This window comes from Haplochromis burtoni, unplaced genomic scaffold (assembly GCF_018398535.1).
Source record: "Haplochromis burtoni strain Fernald_Lab_line unplaced genomic scaffold, NCSU_Asbu1 Contig_4, whole genome shotgun sequence".
NCBI lineage: Eukaryota > Metazoa > Chordata > Actinopteri > Cichliformes > Cichlidae > Haplochromis > Haplochromis burtoni.
Window position 1 is genome coordinate 1,399,420 of NW_024582365.1, and position 20,927 is coordinate 1,420,346.

The following is a 20,927-nucleotide window of genomic DNA, read 5'->3' on the forward strand; positions in this document are numbered from 1 at the left end:
TCCAGGAGTTTGTGTTGTCAGGAGAGATAAACCCTGGTAAGCTTTCCCAGAGCAAACTAAGAGGAAACCAGAGTAAGAGCAATAAAAGAAATTGCCAGTTTAGCCAGACCTGCCAGGATTTGTGAGGCGTAGCAAGATAAAACCCAGAAGAAATAACATGGATCTGTTGTCCCGGGGGCCCACGAAGTGTGGTTGCAGGCACTGAGGTCAGGAGCAATCAGGACTGTCAGGGGCCTGAGTGTGTTGATTCCCATTCCCACAAATCTTTGCTGGCCCATACAACACAACAAATCAAATTAAGTTTCTCTAATAATTATTTTTTATTTTGCTTTTATTATACAAAAGTCACCTTATCCATTCACCTTGACTCCCATGTGATTTTAAAAGAAATGTGTTTTAACACTAAGATAGCCTTTAATTTGTTTATTTACAATGTCTTCATATGTTGAGATAACCAAGTATAACATTGCCAAAAAAGAAGAAGAAAAAAAAAAAGTGTAGTAAACTTATGGCTGGACTGCACAAAAATTGATTCAATACTGATTATTGGTGCTCCAATACATTCTTCAAATCAGAAAGGTGATTCTTAAAAAAAAAAAGAAGAAGAGGTTCACTTGTAAAGAGTTAAATAATTAAACTCTCATTACTTCATACCTTTAAGACCAAAAAGAAGACATACATAACCATACAATGGTAACTAAGCTATGGAGAGGACACATTTTTGATATGTTACCTGTCTTGGTTGCCTTCAAAGGATGAAACTTCTATTCAATCACACAGTAAAGGAATGGGCTGCTGATTGTGCCAAGTGCAAAAGGTACAAATTTACAGAAAAAGGTTAATCCTACCCAGGATCCAGTTTTATAAACAGCTTTAGAAAAACATCTCCCCAAAGTTATGTGTGCCGTCACAGAAGCACCACAGTTAAAATACCACATAAAGCTTGAAGAACTGAAGCTCTAATCGTTGTCCGAATCTTTAGGGGGATAAAACGTTAACCAATCGTGAAAGTCGTGCCCGTAAGGACGAAGTCTGTAAACTCCAAACATCATAACGTGCATCTGATTTGGGGACATCCCTCCGTAAGTGACCGCCATGTCAGGGCAACAGCCCTCCACTACATCAGTGGGATTGTCCTGCATGCTCTGTTTTATCATGTTGACCACATTCTGCTTGTTGAACAGGCCCTTGCCATGTCTATCTTCGCCATTTTCCGCAAACACACCGGCATATTTCAGGCACAAGGCCAGCTGCTTGTCTTCACCCATCTTCCACAGCGCGTGGGTTCTTTCAGGACATTGGCCTTCATCTTTGAACATGGTCATCAGCCTTTTCAGAGCTTCATAGCTTAGTACAATCCCGCTGCTATACTCCACATACTCGAGCTCTCCTGACTTGACAGCATTTCCCAGGTAGAAAGGTTCATTAGGATCCTTTGCGAGAATGAGATATTTCAAATTCTCAATGATGGCGAACGTGGTGGGTTGGGCCACAAAGAACCAGCGCAGGTCCCCAGCATTCTCATACGCATGTATGAGAGCTTTGCGCAACCTTGCCCAGTCATCTTTTTCATTCAGGTCTACCGCTTCAAGTGCCTTGGAGCCCTCTGAGGTGTAAAACACAGCATTGTCACAGTGTTTGCTCCAAGTGTCCAAAACGGTGGCCCAGTACACAAGAATCTTGGGCTGTACCATGATGATGCAGTAGACCCGCACTTGATTCTTCAACTCCTCCACTCGACTGTCAGAGAGGCGTTTCAGCTCGTCTTTAGAGGGAGCATAAATATGGTGATGATGATGATCTTCTGTCGACGACTCAGAGCTGAAATTAAAGCTGCCCAGGAACGACAGCACCAAGCAGAAGACGCCTCCCAATAGCATCCCCTTCATGAATGAGCACCCATCAGACAACATGATGGCAGACACTGGAGGAGTAAGAAAATTCATTACTAGGGCAAAGACAAGCGTTTAAATATTATCCTGAAACCTAAGGGCTGTTATACAAATGTTTTTAACCATTTTTTAAAAGGAAGGTTTAAAGCATAAAGCAGACTCTTTAAAAAAAATCAAATGCACAAACCTACTGCTTTAAATATTAATTGTGCTTGTTTGAGTAGTCACTGCCAAAGACCCATTTGAACCAGGAAATAGGCTGTAGATTGTGTTTAATATAATGAGGATTTCTCCACTTTTGGGATAAATATTATAACTATCTTAGTCATCTGTGATGCTAACTAGGTTTTTAATTGTTCAGCAGACAAAACAAGTGAGCTGAACAGCTTTCATTTTATTAAATTGAGCTTCATCTGGATAATAATAAAACTTCTGATGCCTTTTTGGTGCTTGTAGAAAAACCATACTGAATGTGGCACAAATTGTGGGGAAAGCAAACCTATCTAAATGAGTATAAATCTGAAAATATACTCATAACTGTAAAGAAATGCCACATAGGGATCACTTCGGACTCAACCTTTATGACTATCCTATTGAATTAAATCGACAGTTTTGTTCTTCTCCTCTTTGTGTCTGTTTGAATACACGCAGTATGGTATAACGTTACAGGTTATTCAAAGGAATGGGAGTGGTTCCTGGCCATTCAATCACATCTCTGCCTCAAAACTGTGTACTGTTGCTCACTCCTGCCACTTTATCTCAAATTCAAATTCTATTTGTCACACACACACACACACACACACACACACACACACACACACACACACACACACATACACAGTATGACATGGGGGTGAAATGCTGGTAGCTGTACAATGCCCGACCATTAAATGACAGAAGAAAAGTTTTACAATATTTACAATTTACAATCTCATGTGCAATATCCCATCGTATGGAGGAAAGACCTAATCAACTCTATCATCAAGGCTTGTCAAACACATTGTTTGACGCAATCAGCTTGCACTTCTAGTTTGACGTGTCTTCACTACATAGAGACTCTCAGCTTTACATTAGGTTGTTTATAAATTAATAATAAAAATGATTTAAAAACAAACAAACATCATATTTGTTTAGAAATACTTCGAGACAAACGACAAACACCCAACAGGCTAGCAGTGTTGTTGTCAAACTGCGCAAGATCATTCTAAATCGCTGATTCAACGTCGATAACTTTATAACAGCACTGGGAACCAACTGTTAGCTGTTAGCTCCCTGCCTTCTCAGTCTTACACTACGAGGCTCACTCGGGGGTCTTTCTAGCACCACCAGGACAACAAGCAGAAGGAATTTACTGTACCTAGAAGCGTTACTACTGTCGTGCCTCCTGTTGTCCTCCTGTTTGTCCAGTCTTTAGTCAGCCAGCTGTCCTGTTTGGAATGACTACAAACGTCACCCAGCAGTAGAGCCAACTGTTCTTCTTCTACGACCTCAATAAAGCAGACTAGACGCTACAGCTGCGTGACACTGCCACCTACTCGTTGTTCACTACGCGTGTCACACTCGTCTTCTTCTTTGGTGGCTTATTACGGCAACCCACATGGCGGCAATTTTGCACTTAATTTCAAAACCCAGTAGCAGACGTGGGCAGATTAAATACTGACAGTATCAATACCAATGACTGATGTTGAGAATAGCACAAAAAAGGAAGCTGATGACAATGACATACAGTATAAAAAGTGGGGGTTATTTTAGTATTTATTTACTGGGTGTAAAGAGAGGTAGCTGCATGCTTGTAGCACGAGGCAGTCTCTGCAAACTTAGTCTACAATGCTAAGAAAATTCAATAGAGAGAGGAGGCATGCAACTACAGCAACATGGTGTTTCTTTAAGAAGCTTCAAAAGTGTTTTAATCAGCAGAACACAAAGACAGTATTAAGGAAAATGAAGACATATGATCGAGAAAGGCCCTACACCAGACAGAAGATTAGGGACGTGACTAGTTTCAAGAACTCCTGTTAGTGTTTGTAAGGACAGCACAGGCGTTGAACATCACATCCACAGCTGCAGGATCCAAACTGCAGAATGTGCGACGGTGATGCTGAGACCACACCTTGCAGCAATCTGTTGACAATGTAAGTACAGTGTACTGGAATAAAAGTCAGGAAGATGGTTGAGAAGAAAAGGGCTAAGGTTCAGTGGGACTTCTGAGTGAAGGTTTCATTTGGCCTTTTGAATCCCAGAGAATAAATAAGATAGCTTCCAGGTGTGCTGGCTGGAACAAGTGGCCGAAGCAACCCCCCTATCCAAACCTGAGAAGAGGTGCAGAAAAGGAAGAGAAGGAGCAACATGACACTGGTGAACTTTGCACCAGTGTCCTTTTGCTTTTGTTAAAGACTAACATAGGTGTCCTCTTTGCTTCCTTTTATTCCATAGTTCCTTCTGCTCAAGTCTTTAATATTGCTTATGACGCACATTAACATGAGACAAACGAACACTGGAGGAGAAACATATAAAACAGAAGCTTGACATTAAAAACAACTGGATAAACTCTGGGGGAATTGAACACACAAGAAATGAACTTAAAGTAGAAACTGAAGCTAAATAAACACCAAATATTTAAGACCTCTAGAATGATAAATTATATAGACTCCATGAGTAGTTAAAGTATAGAGGAACTAGAAATGAGGTAGGTGTTGTCACTTGCTGCACTCTTCCCCCCAAGGGGACACCACAGTGGACAATGCACATATTTAAACTGGAAAAGAATTTATGCAACCCTCCTATTTATCCAGTTTTGGCACCTTCACTAAGAGCGTGTCTGCTTGTGTTTCCTCCCAGGTGCAAACCAGGGCCTTTTTGTACTCGAATGTGATAACCACTCAGCTGTGGAATCACCAGATAGAAAACCAAACAATAAAACTGAAACTCAGCATACTGTAACCATGAAATCATGAACCAAAACACAGAAGTTAAAAGTCCCTAAACAGGTACCAAATTAAGAAAATGCATTTAAAGTTGCTCCTGTTCAGCTGTTGACCAGCTATAAGCACTCAGATGCCTCTCATAAAACATTTTATATCCTCTCTCTGGGACACATCTTCAGTGATATTCCTTGGATAATGCGGTGTTCCGGGTCTTTTGACATCAGACACCATGGTCCTGGTCAGCCAACCAAAGCCCTGAGTTGTGTCCTAGTGGCTTTTTCTGTGGCTTCACAGACACCTTCTGGGCGTTCCTGTAATTCCCGGTTGCTTAAGGACTTAGAGTGACCATCCTGCAAAACCTTTGCAGCCAACCCTCTATCGGCTCACTCAAACTCTTCCAGCTCTGGGTACTTTGCATATTTCTTATTGTTTGTGTCTTCCAACCTTCTTCCCAGATCACAATAAGCTCCTGCATTATCAGGGTTTTATTGCCTTGGAGGTGATGATCATGCCTGGGTGGAGTAATGTCATGACAGTGTCTTGTGGAGATTTCATCATGATCAAAACTTCTGAGTTTTTCACATGTTAGACTAGGCTATATTTGACTGTTTCCAGTCAAATAAAGATGTAAAACAGTGATCTAAATTCCACATTATGGGAATTAACAGATAACTGATGTATTCGTTTTTACAGCACTTATCTTTTATTTTTTCTTTACCTTTTTTTTTTTAATAATTTGATTTATTTGTGCATTTGAAACTGAGCTTTTGACCTTAAACCTGAACCTTTGCTGTGTCTTTGCTTCTTTCCGTTCATTGCTCAGCTGTCAGATGCATCAAATGTTGTTTTCAGCTGTAATTTCAAAGGCATGAAGACAATAAATCACCTGAGGCCATGCGCACTCATCTCAGCATGAGGAATCTTTCAGTTTGACAAAAGCCATCAGGCTCCTCGAACAACAGAAAACTCTAAATGTGCCACTCTTGTTGAGTTTGCCTTTGATTTACAAACTCAAATATATTGTATTGTAAACTTAAACTTATAAGTAGTAAATTATTTATTTATTTATTTATTTATTTATTTATTTATTTATTTATTTATTTATTTATTTATTTATAATAAATAAATAAATTCTTTAATAATTTATTTAATTTATTTATAATTTAAAGTTTGATGTAATATGGATGATGCAGTTTAACCTTGTTCTAATGCAGACATCCGTTCATTTTCAGAGGTGCAGGGGAGGCTAGAGCCTATCCCAGCTGTCACAGGGCAAAAAGTGGTTCACAGCCTGAACAGGTGGCCAGTGCATTGCCAACCTAGCACAAAGAGACAATCATTCCCACCAATAGAGAGTCACATATTAATCTAACTCTATTTCCTTGGACTGCAAGGAATCAGGAGAACCCAGAGAGAACCCATGCATGCTCCACAGCCAACCAGTGGATCTGAAAGACCTTCTCACTGTGAGGTGACAGTGCTAACCTCTGCATCGCCATCTTAACATAGGCTGTGACATCCAGTATGTACAAGTATTAGTTTACATACGGCAGATGCAAAACTATAACTTAAATTAAATTCCCCCAAATCATTTTGCTGCTCTGAGTTGCCTTTAGTCAGGGTTCACTGTGAAAGATGTGCTGCCTGTGATCAATTTCATTTCCCCTGCTTGTGTTCCTCATAGATGACAAGTTGTTTTTTTTTTTTCTTTATCATAAAAACAGGAATGAAATCTTTATTACACAAACCTGAAACTACAAAGTATTATTGACTCAGGTAAGTGCTGCTCTGCAGAAACGGGTCCAGGTTTTCAGAGCGAGAGAAAGACATAAAAAAAAATCGAGTGGTGGAGAGCCAGCAGGCAGGTGAATCAAACTGTTCTCCTTCAAGCAGAAGGAAGACTGCTTTAAAAAAAATATTGGAAAAATGTGTGTCCATTAGAATGATTAATGTCCTTTTTTCTCCCCAAAATAACTTCTAGCGATTGCCAACAATGCATATTTAATTTTTTCTAATGATAATTTCCAACATTTTGGCATGTTGCATTTTATAACGCATGCATACAGAAGGGAGCAGCATTGTATTATAATTTATATCCAGCACTTACAATGTCACTTCCTAACATGAGCTGCACCTCATATTCACACAGAAATGGGAGAAAACTGAGTTCAAATACTTTGGAAGAACTTAAATTTGAAGAACCCGCAGTTTTGAAACATCTATATTTTCATTATCGGTCTAGATATAGACCGGTAATGAAAAGTATGTTCTTTTGTACACACAAAAATATTCAGATCACAGTAAGATAGTCTGTTAAAGAAGAATTTTATGTGATAAGATACACTTCATTTGTCCCAGATTTGATACATATCATTTGCTACAGTACAAAAAACCCCCAAACCAAATTGCTTAAATAAATTAATAATAATAATAACAACAATAATAATAATAATAATAATAATAATAATAATAATAATAATAATAATAATAATAATAATAATGCATACATTTTAAAGTTTATACTTCACAATAAGCTGGACTTAGTTTTCTTTATAAGTGACTTTTATTTTGAAAGGGTAGCAGTGTACATTGAAGCCTACAGAGATTAGAAATACTCATTTGGAAATTAAAACTGAAACAGCTGGTCTGATGTCTGTACAGGGATGACAAAAACAATGACACATGTATAAATTGTATTATGGTTTATAAGTCAAGTATTTTGTATATTGTATAAGTATTATTTATAAGTATTGACCTCAGTCACAACTGATGTCCTCACAAAGTGACTCAGAAACCTTCAGTGACACACTTCCACCAGCCCAGTGATCTCAGACATGAGCAATGACACGTTCAGGCGGCCCATCACGTAGAAAGGGTGCCATCACGGCGTCTCTGGACAGCCTCTGATTATTGTCGGAGAGTAAACATTTGTTTGGCTGCTCTGTACAAGCGCAGATAGGCTTCAGATGAATTGACAGGGTCCCCTAAATTGTGTCTATGACGCCTGATCCATCGCGTCAAGACCATTAAGAAGGAGGCTGGGTGAGATGATAGTGTATCGATCAGGTCGTGATGGATGGGCCCTGAGAATATATAAGTGAAGTTCTCGGTCGAGTAAAGGGAGATGAGTTCAGATCTGGTCATCAACACAGAGACACCATGCTTTCTGCAGCTCTGTTTTACCTTGTAGCTGTGATTTGTTCAGCAACATGGACACACGCTCTCCCCCTTTACCCTGAGTCCAACCTGGAGCCACAGACAGGTAAGACACTTTTAAAACTGTTTTCTTCTTTTCAGGTTATATTTCTCCTACTGATTTCTTCGTGCCATTTTCAAATCTCTTGACCTGATCTTTTGTCACCCAACACTTGGACAGTCACATTGTAACTTATCAATGAGATGTGTGATAAAAAAAAAAAAAAACGGAAAAATGAATGAGAAATATGTTTCATCTGAACAGATTTCATTCAGAAACTAGTTTCAGAAGTGGAGGACGGCACCAATGCTGCAGAAGGCGAACAGAGAGATGTGAATAATATTTATCCCCTACTGGTGCATCACAATGGAGGGAGGGACTCATGGAATAAAGGTTAGAAAAAAAACATAAATTTGCATGTAAACAGGAAAAAAATCATCAAATTTTGTGGCGAAAGCAGACTAAATTTTATAACTCGTTTCAGGGGTGAAAGATTCAGCACAACAGGATAAGTTTGCAAACATGGTGAGTTTGATCATCTGCATATTTGTACACTAATAAGACATAGACAGAGAAGTCTTTCACAAAAACAAGTGAAAGATGCAGAAATGTTGAAACAATGAGAAGCTCAAAGTATCATAAAATAAAAAGAGTATTCTGAATGTGTGGGTAAAGGCGAGTTTATGCCAGTGAAAACAGTGTCCCTGTGAACGCAGGGTCTGCATCTAATTCATCATTTTGCTTATTTTTAGGTCGAGGAGCTGAAAGAAGTTGTACTGAAATTGGCTGCCGCTGAGAAGCTTCGGTCACAGGGTTTCCTCAGATCAGAGCAGAGCCTCCCGAAAACGAACAAAAGAGGTGCGTGACTCACATGCCACACCTGCTCGGCCACCGAAACGCAACGATCGAGTGAAAAAGGATGTTTAATTTCTGGGATGGAGTTTTTAACACAAGCTAAGATAAATGATTTACACTGTAAACAATGACAGATGTATAAGCTTTAAGCATTTAACACCTGCTTTATAACACATGTAGCATAGCTTTTGCATGATATAAAGACATTTTTTATTAAGGTGAAACAGTACAGGTAGAAAGGTTAAAACATTTCACTAATAGATATTGCCATGAAACTCCTCCAGAGGATTACACGCATTAGGAATGTTAATATTATTTCTACAGCTACTACTATGGTGTTTAATAGAAGGCAAAGGCAAAAAGATAAAGCTATAAATCTCCAAAACTTTATGTCTTCCTTCATATTTGCTAAAGCCGTTCAGTGGGTTGATTGTTACCAGGCTGATTTTATATTTGACTATATCTAGACTTTCCACTAATCTAGATGATTTGTTCAACCTCAGCTGACTGCAGGTTTCACCAGCCTTATAGACAGTACACTATGGTCATAAAAGACCGTAGCGTCTCCTGCTTCTATGATGATTCTTACTTTCTCAGTGTGTCAGTCAGTGTTTGAAATTCTCTGTGAAAAGTGCTCGTGATCATTAATCAGTTTAAGCCACAACAGTTTGCAAATCATCAATGAGAAAATGAATGTAAAGCTGCTGATTTTGCTTATTTTACAACTTTACTGTTTATAAAGTGAGTGAAACCAGCAGTCAGCTGAGACTGAAGATGTGGGTTGTATGAGTTGAATTTGCAATGAAAATTCTGCTGCCAGGTAAACAAATGATCTTTCTAACATACGCAAGTTATACTTTCTCTATCTACATTTGGACTCACTTGCATAATTTCTTCAGAACCAAAATCCAAATATTGGATAAAGCGATAAAGTGATTCTGGAAATCCCATGTTATAAAATAATCAATAAGTAAGACCCAGAATGATATCTGAACATCCCCTGTATTTAAGCATTCAGGATATGTGCATGGCAATTAAAATGGAGAGTTTTGTCGTGATGAGTGCTGCTGAAGGGAAGATTTCTGCCTGAAACAGTGAAAAAGAAATCTCATCTTGACATTGACTTGAATTGGCTTTATTGTAAACATCCATACATATTCACTAAAAACCACCAGGAAAAAAACATCTAAAAGATATCACAGTGAACCTTCTAAAGCCAAATACCAACATACAGCTTTCTGAAATGTTATATTTAAATATGCACTAACTATGATGCTACATAGTTTAAATACAGTGCACCAGTAGATAACATGCACATTTCAAACTTTAACATTATCAGATTTTTTGTTTGCATGCTATCTCTTCGCTGCTGTATCACTGGAAATGTCCCTGATGTGAAATATCATCTTAACTTATTACTGAAATAGTAACTGAGTAAAACAACAAACAAATAAAGGTCCGCTTGCATTAAACAAAACAGTGTTCAGTATTTGTATTGTATCTGTAACCTCCCTGTGAATATTTAAGATAATATTTTATCCTGTAAACATGTGCACTACACTACAGAGGAGTAAGTAGAGTATATATAAGATATTAATGCAATTACAAAGCTCAGATATGTTCAGTTAGTTTAGAAAAACAAGAAAAACACCTTGAAGGGAAAAAACTGACAAATAAAAGATGCGAGTAACATCTTTTTTTCTCTCTTTGATGTCCCCGACAGCATGTTTCTGGAAATACTGTGTGACCAACTAGAGCTCAGAGACAGCAAGTACGATGTGGTTTCAGCACGGCCTGGTTTGAAGCGCTCTCCCTCTTCATCACCAGTTTTGTTTCCCACCACGTGGTATATTCATCGCCTGCACCGGATCAACAGAAGATATATTTTTGAAGCTGTAAAAGGTTTTTTTTGTGGCTGAAAATAAACTTGAATATCAGAAATGCCGATTCGCGTTCCCTGGTTTTACCCGTGAAAGTTCAAATGAATGACAGAAACCAGATTATGACAAAGAAATGTGGTATTTATTTTCATTAGTGTGACAGTGTGTGACAATTCATTGAAACTGTATTTGTACACAGTAAGATATACAGGAGTGTTTTATATAAAAATGAACTGTTTACGCAGCCATTGCTCACACTAACACAATCATACATATTTCTATGTGGCTGTTTTGATTGTAAAATGCAAAAAATATTGATATTTACACTATAAACAAAACTCTACTAAATATAAATCAACAATCAATTGCACATATGGCCTTTTTTTGTCTGTGAGTGACCTGGATAAACAGTAAATGCCAAAACATTTGACTTTGGCATGTCTTGGAGCTAAAGCTATATGAGCTTGAGGATTTTAGGGTGTCTGGTTCACTGCCACAGTTTATTTTTGAAGTTTGCAGTGCCCTCTACAGATCACCATCTCTACACACATGGTTACAATTGATTAAAAAAAAAAAAAAACACAGAACAAAGGAGTGAGATGTTTATTTCCTCTTGTTGGCCACGCTCAGGTAAGCCTTCTCAATTTCAATGTCGGCCGGGCACGTCTGTTTGAACTCGTCTCTCTCGTCAGCGTTTTTAAGGTATCTCCACACGCCTGTGAAATGGGCTGGAATCTCAAAGTTGCAGTACTTTTTGGCAGAAACCTAAAATAAATAAGTGGAGAGGAAAGTGTTTTAGGAAGTCCAGGGATCGGTTAAAACAAGCACTTATCTCATTCAAAGTTTAGTAGTTCGCATCATAGGTTCAGGCCTTCTTCAAGATAAAAGAAGACAAATTTCAAGACTGTTTAGTGATGTATGAAAGTAAACCTAACACATGGGTCATGTACTATTCCTTTAGGTTACTAAGACAAAATATTAACCAGGATGCTTTTAAACAGTGTTACAGGCACATAAATGCTAAAAGCAGGTCACTTTAGCCAGTTGCTAGGTGGTTGCTAGGCAATATAATCATAGCATAATATTTGACATAGGCGAAAACCTTCAGTAGTTCAGAAGCAGAAGTGTGCCAAGTCTGGTTGCACAACTGATGGTCTGGGAGAAGTTTGCAGTCAAACACACTCATGAACAGAGATTTAGCATTTATTAGTGAGAAGATCAGGAAAACTATTGAGTTTCCATCTGAGGTAGTTTATTTTACTGTATTTTGCAGTTTAAATTATAATAATCAGGATTAAATAAGGATAATAAAGTGTCCAGCTATCTGTTCACACAGGGATTCTTCTGATCCACTTTAGATGATCAGATGATTTTTTCCTTCCTTCCACCTCTGTTTCCTTTCAGCCATTAGTGCACAGATGTCTCACCCTGATAACGTGCAGTTTGGGCAGCAGGTTGCAGTCAGCTAAGGTGAGTCGGTCGCCGTCCAGGAACTTCCTGTTGGAGACGGCGATGGTTTCCACTGAATTGTGGTCGATCTCCTCGGGGAGGGGACTGTTCAGGTAGTCATCCAGACGCTTGAACTCCCGCAGCAGGTTTTTCTCTTGTACTGTCAGAAACACAGAGACAGGTTTCATGGTGTGTTTTAAGCACTGCTGGTCAGACACGAGAGCTGCGTTTAAAAGCAGTTACCAGGCACCTGTACTTTATGTGAGAGCTTCAATTTTATGCAGTTTTATGCATTTGAGGGAAATATTGTCCTTGGTACCAGTGACACCACTACTGTAATTTATGTAGTTCCAACCTACTTTGCATTAAACTTCTATCTAACGTGCAAAAACTCGATTAGCATGTCTCATATTTTAGCACATTTGGGGTGAATCTTGCTGATGCTGAGATGCACAATCTTTATACATGATGACAACGTCAGGTCAATGTGGTTAATCCTTCACAGCAGCAAATAAAAAAGGGGGCTGAATATTTTAGCACATATAATAGTTTATGTAAAACAAAATATATTTCAACAGGTTTTTGAACATGTTTTGAAGTTTGTAAAGGAATTTAATTGTCCAGAGGTTTGATCCAAATAGAGGTTTTAGGATTTTTCTCTTTATGAAAGCTTCATCTTGGTGTATGTGGACTGTCACGTTTCCATGTTTTGATTTGGAGGAGCTTTTTTCTTTTGTTTGCTTTGTGGGTGTGCGTCTGGTTTTTATTTGTTTCTTCTGTTGTAGAAAAATTGAAAATATGTTGGGAAAAAAGTTTAGAGTGAGTGTAATGAGAAAAAGCTCATTTTAACTATACTGACTTGACTTGAACCAATATGCAAACACAAATGCAGTTCAATACTCTGCAACATAGCAATATTGTATCAATGCTGCATGTCTATTAAATCTAACTTACAGGCGTTATTTGGGCTGTTTTTGATAAAAGCGGAGAACTTTGCAAAGATGTCCGCTCCCACATCAAATGACTCTTTGTTTACCGGGCTGAGATGAGGATACCTGCAAATCGAGAGCAGAAAAGAGCGCATCGGTTCAGTGAACCGTCATCAACATCATAAGATGTTTATGTAATGATTAAGCGTGACGGTACCTGGGAGGGGCCAGCGTTTGTTCGAGAAACTCTTCAATTTTGATGAAGTCTGTTTTGAGGGTGCCGTTGTAGAGGAGGAAAGGAGGGTTAGTCCCAGGGGCCAGGTCTTTGAGCTCAGCTGGCTTCCTGGAGATGACACAGATTGATGAACAAAGGAGAGGAGAGAATTTGAGTTCTCTTAAGCATGCCAAAATAGTAGTTTATCAAGACTGTCAGAATCAAATATTGTACTCTAAATTAATGAGTCAACACTGGCTATTAGTTTAGTTATGAAAATACACAGTGATGGGAGGGGCTGCCTTTTTAAAGGCCTGTTTTGTGTGTGCTCTGAATCACTTAATTATCTGTATTATTAAGTTTCCAAACCATGTTTGCTTGGCACGTAGTGGCCCTGAGAAATTCATGCAATAAAGCCTCAATTAAAGAAGGTGATTGTTTGAAAGTGACACAGAGGTCTTTGTATGCTCCTGCCTCAAACTTCTACAGAACGGAGCGAATAAAACGTCAATAGGCGTTCAATTGGGTTAGATTACTGACATACACACACACACACACACACACAAAGGTTCTCAATTTCTCCCTCGCTTTCCGCATAATTGAGTTTTGTGTGAAAGTCCCCACGACCAGATGCTCAGGAAGTGTTTTTTTCCACTGGAGCAGTGCTTACTTCCTCATATCAACAGTGGTCACTGTAAACTTCACTCCTTTGAGCCACAGCACCATGAAGAGCCTCTGACAGAAAGGGCAGTTCCCCACGTTTTCACCGTCATGTCCAGCCTGAAAAATACAAGAAATAAATATCCCATGAGTCCAAAATGTTCTGTTTCACTTTTTCTCTATGATCTCATCTGCAGATTAATAAAGTTATTTTGGAGCTGAGAAGGTGCGTCTGGGATACACACAGTCGATTTCCTATGTGGAGGAGGGGAAACCCTGGCATTGTGTTGTAGCGGAAAAACAACCGACACCAACGCAGAGAAGTTTAAAGGTCCACCACATATTGACCATATGTTAAATAACAGTGTGAAATGTCTGGAAATGATTTGCTTAAATGAGAAAATTGATGACACTCTCAAGTCTGTGTGGTAAACCTGAAGAAAGCTAGTTGGCGTAGCTTAGCTTATAATCACTGCTAGCTAGATGTGTATTCGCCTCTTCACACCGAATACAAAGCAACTGATATGAATTTGTGTTGTTAGACACAAATTAAGGCAAATCCACATTAACTTATGTGAACATTTAGGGAGCTCCTATCAGTCGAGATTCTCTAGATATCACTGACAATCTCAAATAGAGCACACACTCATTGCTACAGATTCTGTCAGCCTGAGGTTTAAATTGACTTCTCTTTTAAAAGAGAAAGAGAAAAAGGAGAGCGCTAAGAGAAAGTGAGAGAAATCAGATGACTTCTTGGTAAGTTTTGAAATACTGTAACTTGATTCCAGCTGTCGGTTGTGTTCGTCCTACTCATATTGGCTGTTTTGAGTGAATATTTGGGGGTTTTCAAAACCACTGCAGCAACTGGACTGACAGGAGTGATATGCACAGAGTTTTAAAGATGGATGTAGCCTTTGGGTCTGAACAAAGTTCTTTTTAAAGGCCACCAGGGAGCAATATATGTGGTTACAATAGCCTTCTCTGGGGACCTGTGTAAACACTCCTGATGAGCTTATGGGCTTTCAGGCTGTACTGGATAAAATGCTAAATTCATTCTAAGTGTCAGAAAGGAAGATTAAACTCACTGATCAGTGAGCGTGTGCCACGTTCAGTATCAAAGCGCCAAGATGCCGACTGCAAAGGAGTTCATCTCGTATCTTTAAAACAGGACTTCACAATCCAACATGTGACATCACGCTGCTTCCATCTTTATCCTGTCTATGGTAACACGTGGTAACTTCACTTCCAGAAAGATCAGCAGTCAGCTCTTTTTGTTTCCATTTGTTTGAATTTGTGCAAAAATTGCAAAAAATATCACTTGTAGCTTTAAGCAGGTTTATATTCTGGGCTCTTATCAAGTCTCATCAATGACAACATGCCATTTTAGACTTTGTTTACATTCTTCATTATATTAAGTAATGAGATATAACTCATAAGTGCTCTTTAGAGGTATTTTTCTGCTACTTTTTGGACAGTTATTACAGTCTTTATGCTAAGCTGACTGGATTATCTGCTGGCTCCAGCTCCACATGAGAGTGTTACTTAACTTTTCATCCAACATCTGGCAAGAAGCTGCACGTTTAAGTGGCTGAAATATGGCACGTCTACCACTCTATACTGCCTTATTTTGTTTTTGCTATTGAGCTGCCTTATTGTATATTTCAGAATACACAGTTTCTCTGCACTTGTGCCTCAACTAACTAAATCAGGAAAAAAAATCAGAAGAAAAAAAAGAAGTGAGAAAAAAAAAGAAGAAACTTTTATTTGACTTTTAGATAGATGACTGTATTTGAATGTGTGCGTAACTAAGGTGGGTGTGTCTGTCCAGGCTTGAGGCCAGTCTCCATATGCTTCTTGCTCCTTCTGGGTGTGCTCTGATAAGTTGGAGAGTGTTTCTGATAAGAAACCAGCTATGGCCCACACCGAGGATACAAACACCCCAACATCTGCAGCGTATGGTATCTGGGGACAGCACCAATCAAAAATAGAGCTGCCCTCTGATTGTTGCTGCCTCTATGGCAATAATTGTGGACCACTGTTGTTTGACAACACTCATAAATGAGCAGCAAGCCTTTGTCAGAGTGCCCCTTTTCTTCAGAAGATTGTTTTGACAGGTTTAAAATGGACATGAAAGGACTGACCTTGATGAACAGCTCGATGCTTGGCTCCTTATCAGAGCTCTGTCGAAGTGCCATTTTATCCCCCAAAAGTTTTTGTTCTGTTTTATTTCAAAAGTCCAAGTGCTCCTATTAAAATTTCCCCCGAAGTCAGCGGTTGCAAAAAAATCCACAAAGCTGAAGAGAGGAAGCTGAGTGTGGTGCTGTCGTAGAGGCGCTCTCCTCTGGTTTCACGTGCTTTCTGTGGTCCTGGGGAAGTCTCACACCTCAGGGCTGCCTGTGTTTGTCTGAGGGCTCCTTGGAGGCTATCGCTCTGAACATATTTTACAAGTTAGGGGAGAGGGCGGATCCGAGTAATGGGCGGGGTACATGCCCCACACTTATATACCCAGAGCCTAGCTCTATGAGGAGAGAGCTTAAAATAGCTCTTCTGCACAGGAAATGATAACACAGGGTGACTCACACAAATTAGCGCAATTTATGAGAGCTCCTCATTCCAACAGCATTTAAGATAAAAGAATTCGTTTAATGGAAGACATCCACTGTGTTTTAAAGGGCAGTAGTGAGACAGAAAGTATGAAATGTTTGCTTTAGTCATTAATAACATGTAAATATGCTTGAAACCAGTTTTTATACAACATATAGATGCTGACTGAACCAGAGGCAGACAGATAGTAGTAAATAATGGAGCAATTTACCTTTGTGTGGATATTTATGTGGTACTTTACTGTATTCTACTCCACTGTGTGCCATAATGAAAATATTTTACATTCTACGTTTCACAAATATATGATTTTATTTTAAACAAGAACAAACAAAACCAAATAACAATCCACATTTAAATAAAGGAAAAGTCAAATTTAGAAAAACACAACAAATGATAAAATAATACAAGTGACTTTTTGTTGGAGCTACATCCCCTCAAAAATGCTTTCAGTATATGTGCTGTTCCTCTATGTGGAGGCTTTATCAATATTTGTCTTCTTCAGTGCTCAACATTTACTCTGCACATTTTTTCAAAAACAATAGTATTAGCAAACAAAACAAAAGCTGAAGTTCATTAATGTTTAATCATTTGTATTATATCTGTATCCTTCTGATTAGGAACCAAGCAGGTACAGCTTTTTTATCACATCAAGGTGCTTAACACTGTAACTTAAATGGACTTTTAGCTGTTATTTCTCAGTGACCCCTATGTGACCCCTTTGGAAACTTAATTGCCCTCCCTGCTGCGATATTAGAAGGAAAAGACGAACGTTGAGAAGATCCCTTTGATCAAGCATCTGGCGACAGCGGAGGAAGAGCTCCCTTTTAACAGAAATAGTGCCAGGATCAGGGAGGAGCAGGAACCTGCAATGACCTGGTAAAGAGTGAGTCGAAGGAGAAGAAAAAGGAAAGGAAAGGGGAGAGGATAGAGACACTGGGACAAAATACAAACTATGGGAGAGAGTGGACTAATGTTATTGGCATGCAGCAGTAGCATATGAACACACTGTGAGAGATAAGATAGAGTTAATATGGTTTATTAAGTCACTGAACAGTATTAGGTAGTGGCCTGTAGGGATGAATATGATCTGTGAAACACTGACTGGACAGTCCTGATGTTTTGTTCTCCTTTCAGGCGTTTCAGGTCAGCTTTTTTATCTTTATAATGTCGTTCCTATCAGTCTCAGCTGAACGTACTGTGCTAATCTAAGCTATTAAAGTAAGATTGTGAATACTGTAAAGCGAACAGCTGCTGAAAAGCTTGTTAGTACTATCACTATGAACGTGTTACAAATGAGTTCAAAATCCGACTTCACAAAGATGTTAGCGTTACCGTGAACTCTGGACTCAGCAACACTCAATTTACTGTTTTCACTGTGCCTGTTTTCTTTACAGGGCACAAAAACCAGTAATAGAATAAAAATTCAACCCCAAAAAAGCAAATTAGGAGAACAGAGAAAGTCAGTTTAGTCACTACCTTTACCTCCACCTGTTCACTTTGTTTTTCTAATAATATTTTAGCAAAAGTTTGACTAATGTAGCCTTACATTGTCATTTCTATACCTTCACAAGTTCAGACTGAGAGGGAAACAGTTTTGTTACAGATGCTCGCATAAAATATAAACATGGAAAGTAAAGTAGACTCTATATTAAAAAATAAGTACTAATAAGTCACTGAAATTGCAATGTTAAATTAGAATTAAATATTAAAGTTAAAGCAATATTATGTACAGTACAGACAAGATATTGCAGACTAAGTGAAAATAGTTGTAGGTAAGGAGCAGTTATAAAGTTTGATGGCCACAGATAGGAATGATCTCCTGTGGCTTTGAGGTTGCGTCATAGTTGAATTTCTACAACCAATGACTGTAGTGCGTTTTTAGCTAAACGTATAAGGTCTGAATGGGCTTTGCCCTCTTCTTTAAAAAATGATGTGATACTTTGGGGGTATTCTGAGGATGTTCTGAGTAATGAGCTGTGGTTGTGGGAATCCCCCTCAATAATAAAATAAGGGCATAAAAAGGGCCAACTTACACTGCTCGAATAGTGGTGTTTGGAAATAAAGAATATTAAAATACTTTAAGATTTTGAATTTTAGCGCTAAAAGAATATCAAATATCATGAAATTTTTCAGCTGAATACTGTATATGCTTGCCATATTTTAATTAGGAGGTCTCTTGGTCAATTAAAGACTGAAAGTGATAGTTTGTGCTTAAGAAGTGGAGACAGGAGTGGAGGGGCAGTCCGGTGTTTATTGTAATATGGCATCATTTACAGTAATTAGGGGAAAGGGAAGTTTTATGACAAAATCCCCATGCTGCGGTGTAGAGTTCCTTACAGAAACAAACAACACTGGCGAGATTGTGAAATGTACCACAAGGAATTGAAAAAGAAGGCTTTGTGTCCCATTCTCATTTATCTGCTCGAGAGGATTTGAGGAATTTGCATCACAGAGAGCGAGCATGGAAACAAACCCATCACAATGAAACTACCAACAAATCCCGGAAATCTGGCAAATAACACCCCATCGCCACAGGAAATATAACTCAAAAGGAGAGAGATCATGGAGAAAAAGTCCTCCTCCTTTTTCTTTTTAAATGTCTTCGGAGTCATGGAGGTTACTTTCCAAGTGTTTGGAAATCCGATGTCCATTTCTGCTCACTCATAACACATCCTCTAAAAAAGAATCACCACCTCTGGGAGGTGAGTGGAATTTTACTGCAGCACGGTGGGAGTGCCTCTCTCATTTACTCACATGATTAAACTGCTTTTCAGTGGTCAGTCTTTATTATAGCATTTGCTGTGACAGAGGGTGTGTCCATTGAAACCTGTGTGACAAAGCGCTGGTGTTTTATTAAGAAATTCAATAGATTCGCTCTCACGGGCGACTGCAGTTATCGATAACGTCTTGAGGTCAGCATGGGCTGATCTCATGGGTATTTTGTGTTGTGTTTGGTTGCCATGACGACACCGTGTTGAGAAAGAGGGGATGAGTAAAAGGGAAATTAAGGTTAGAATCACAGCCATTATAGCAAACTGAAACCAACTGATTCAGCCCTGCCAGCCGGGGTATTCAACAGGAGAGTTTTCCAAAGTATCCCAGGAGCGTGCATAGCTTACTAATGATCTTCCACTTCCCAGGAAAGCCCTATCTCCTGGAGATAAATACACATATCTCCACTGGACACACACACAGCAAATGGAAATGGGGGGGGGGGAAAGTGCCTTATCTCTATGAACAGAGCTCTCAATGTGGACACCGAATCCAAGAAAGTTGAACTGGATTTTGCCATTACAAACACACACACACATACGCAGCCACACAAAAGGTCAAACTGTTATCCTGTAAACTCTGCTGCTCTGTGGTGGATTCCAGACTCCCTCTTTCACACAAGAGGAACGTTTTGATCTGTGAACTTCAGACATTCATAGGCCTAAATTTCAATAACATTTTAAGTGGGCGACACGATGAAACTAATTCCCGGACAACAACTTCTTGGCAAGATGGGTGGGATACCAACATGCTTATATACAGATCTTTTCAAAAAATGGCCGGCAAGCGTGTGTTGCACACAGAAAAAATATCAGGAAACTGTTGCAACATGTACTGTCCCTCCCCTCAAAATCCCAAATGGCAGTTAGTCAGTTTTATAGTTGTTTCCACATTTTGTTTATGGTTCAGAGACAAGCTGTTTTTTTAAAGATAGAAAACCATCGTACCAAAAGCACGAGATGAAGAAAATATCTCCTTATTCAAGTTTAGGAATAAGCATGAAGTTTTTAACGTAAACACATAAAACGAAGCAGCATATTTTAATCCCAGTTACATGTTGCCAGAGATAGTCAAAAATAGTAAAATTACAAGTTGTGCTCAGTTTGAAGTTGAAATCTAAAGATTTCATGTTGAAAATTTTGCTTTTTACATAAACTGATCAGTTAAGGCTGAATCAAAACAACGCTGAAGTTCAACAATTAGCGCTATATAATACATAAAGACAGTCAAATGGTGTGCTGTTACCCAGTGGTTTGCAGACTTCCCTTTTTGAGGCCTGGAGTTAATTTCTCATCCTCGTCTTCTTTATTTAATAAACCAGACTTCATGATTGAGAGGTGGATCTGAAACAGGGGACATGAGGACAACTTCTCAATAACAGTTGTAACAAGGCATATCCTACTTCATGCTTGATTTGGACATGTTTACAAAATTTACCAAAAGAACATGTTTCACATATAACGTTAAAAAGTATTGATTAAAGTACATTTGGAAATTGTTTACTGAGGTCATAAAGCAAGTGTAAATTCGGGTCACATTGTTACAGATCTCT

The 20,927-nt window shown here is 38.8% G+C and overlaps 3 protein-coding genes across 3 annotated transcripts; 1 reads left to right on the plus strand and 2 right to left on the minus strand.

Annotated features, from left to right (window-relative positions):
• Positions 1–301: 301 nt before the first annotated feature.
• Positions 302–3,409, minus strand: c1galt1c1 (C1GALT1-specific chaperone 1). The gene is made up of 2 exons (XM_005913161.3): positions 3,250–3,409; positions 302–1,924 (listed from the first exon to the last, which is right to left on the minus strand). The coding sequence occupies exon 2, from the start codon at positions 1,911–1,913 to the stop codon at positions 960–962; it is 954 nt and encodes a 317-aa protein (XP_005913223.1). The 5' UTR covers positions 1,914–1,924; positions 3,250–3,409; the 3' UTR covers positions 302–959.
• Positions 3,410–7,715: 4,306 nt separating this feature from the next.
• Positions 7,716–10,745, plus strand: urp1 (urotensin-related peptide 1). Its single transcript, XM_042220743.1, has 5 exons — positions 7,716–8,078; positions 8,277–8,405; positions 8,497–8,537; positions 8,765–8,870; positions 10,591–10,745. The coding sequence occupies exons 1-5, from the start codon at positions 7,976–7,978 to the stop codon at positions 10,620–10,622; spliced, it is 411 nt and encodes a 136-aa protein (XP_042076677.1). The 5' UTR covers positions 7,716–7,975; the 3' UTR covers positions 10,623–10,745.
• Positions 10,746–10,867: 122 nt separating this feature from the next.
• Positions 10,868–16,440, minus strand: clic2 (chloride intracellular channel 2). Its single transcript, XM_005913162.3, has 6 exons — positions 16,141–16,440; positions 14,010–14,119; positions 13,343–13,468; positions 13,151–13,251; positions 12,175–12,356; positions 10,868–11,512 (listed from the first exon to the last, which is right to left on the minus strand). Exons 1-6 carry the CDS (start codon positions 16,192–16,194, stop codon positions 11,351–11,353), a joined length of 735 nt encoding a protein of 244 aa, XP_005913224.1. The 5' UTR covers positions 16,195–16,440; the 3' UTR covers positions 10,868–11,350.
• Between the last annotated feature and the right edge of the window lie 4,487 nt (positions 16,441–20,927).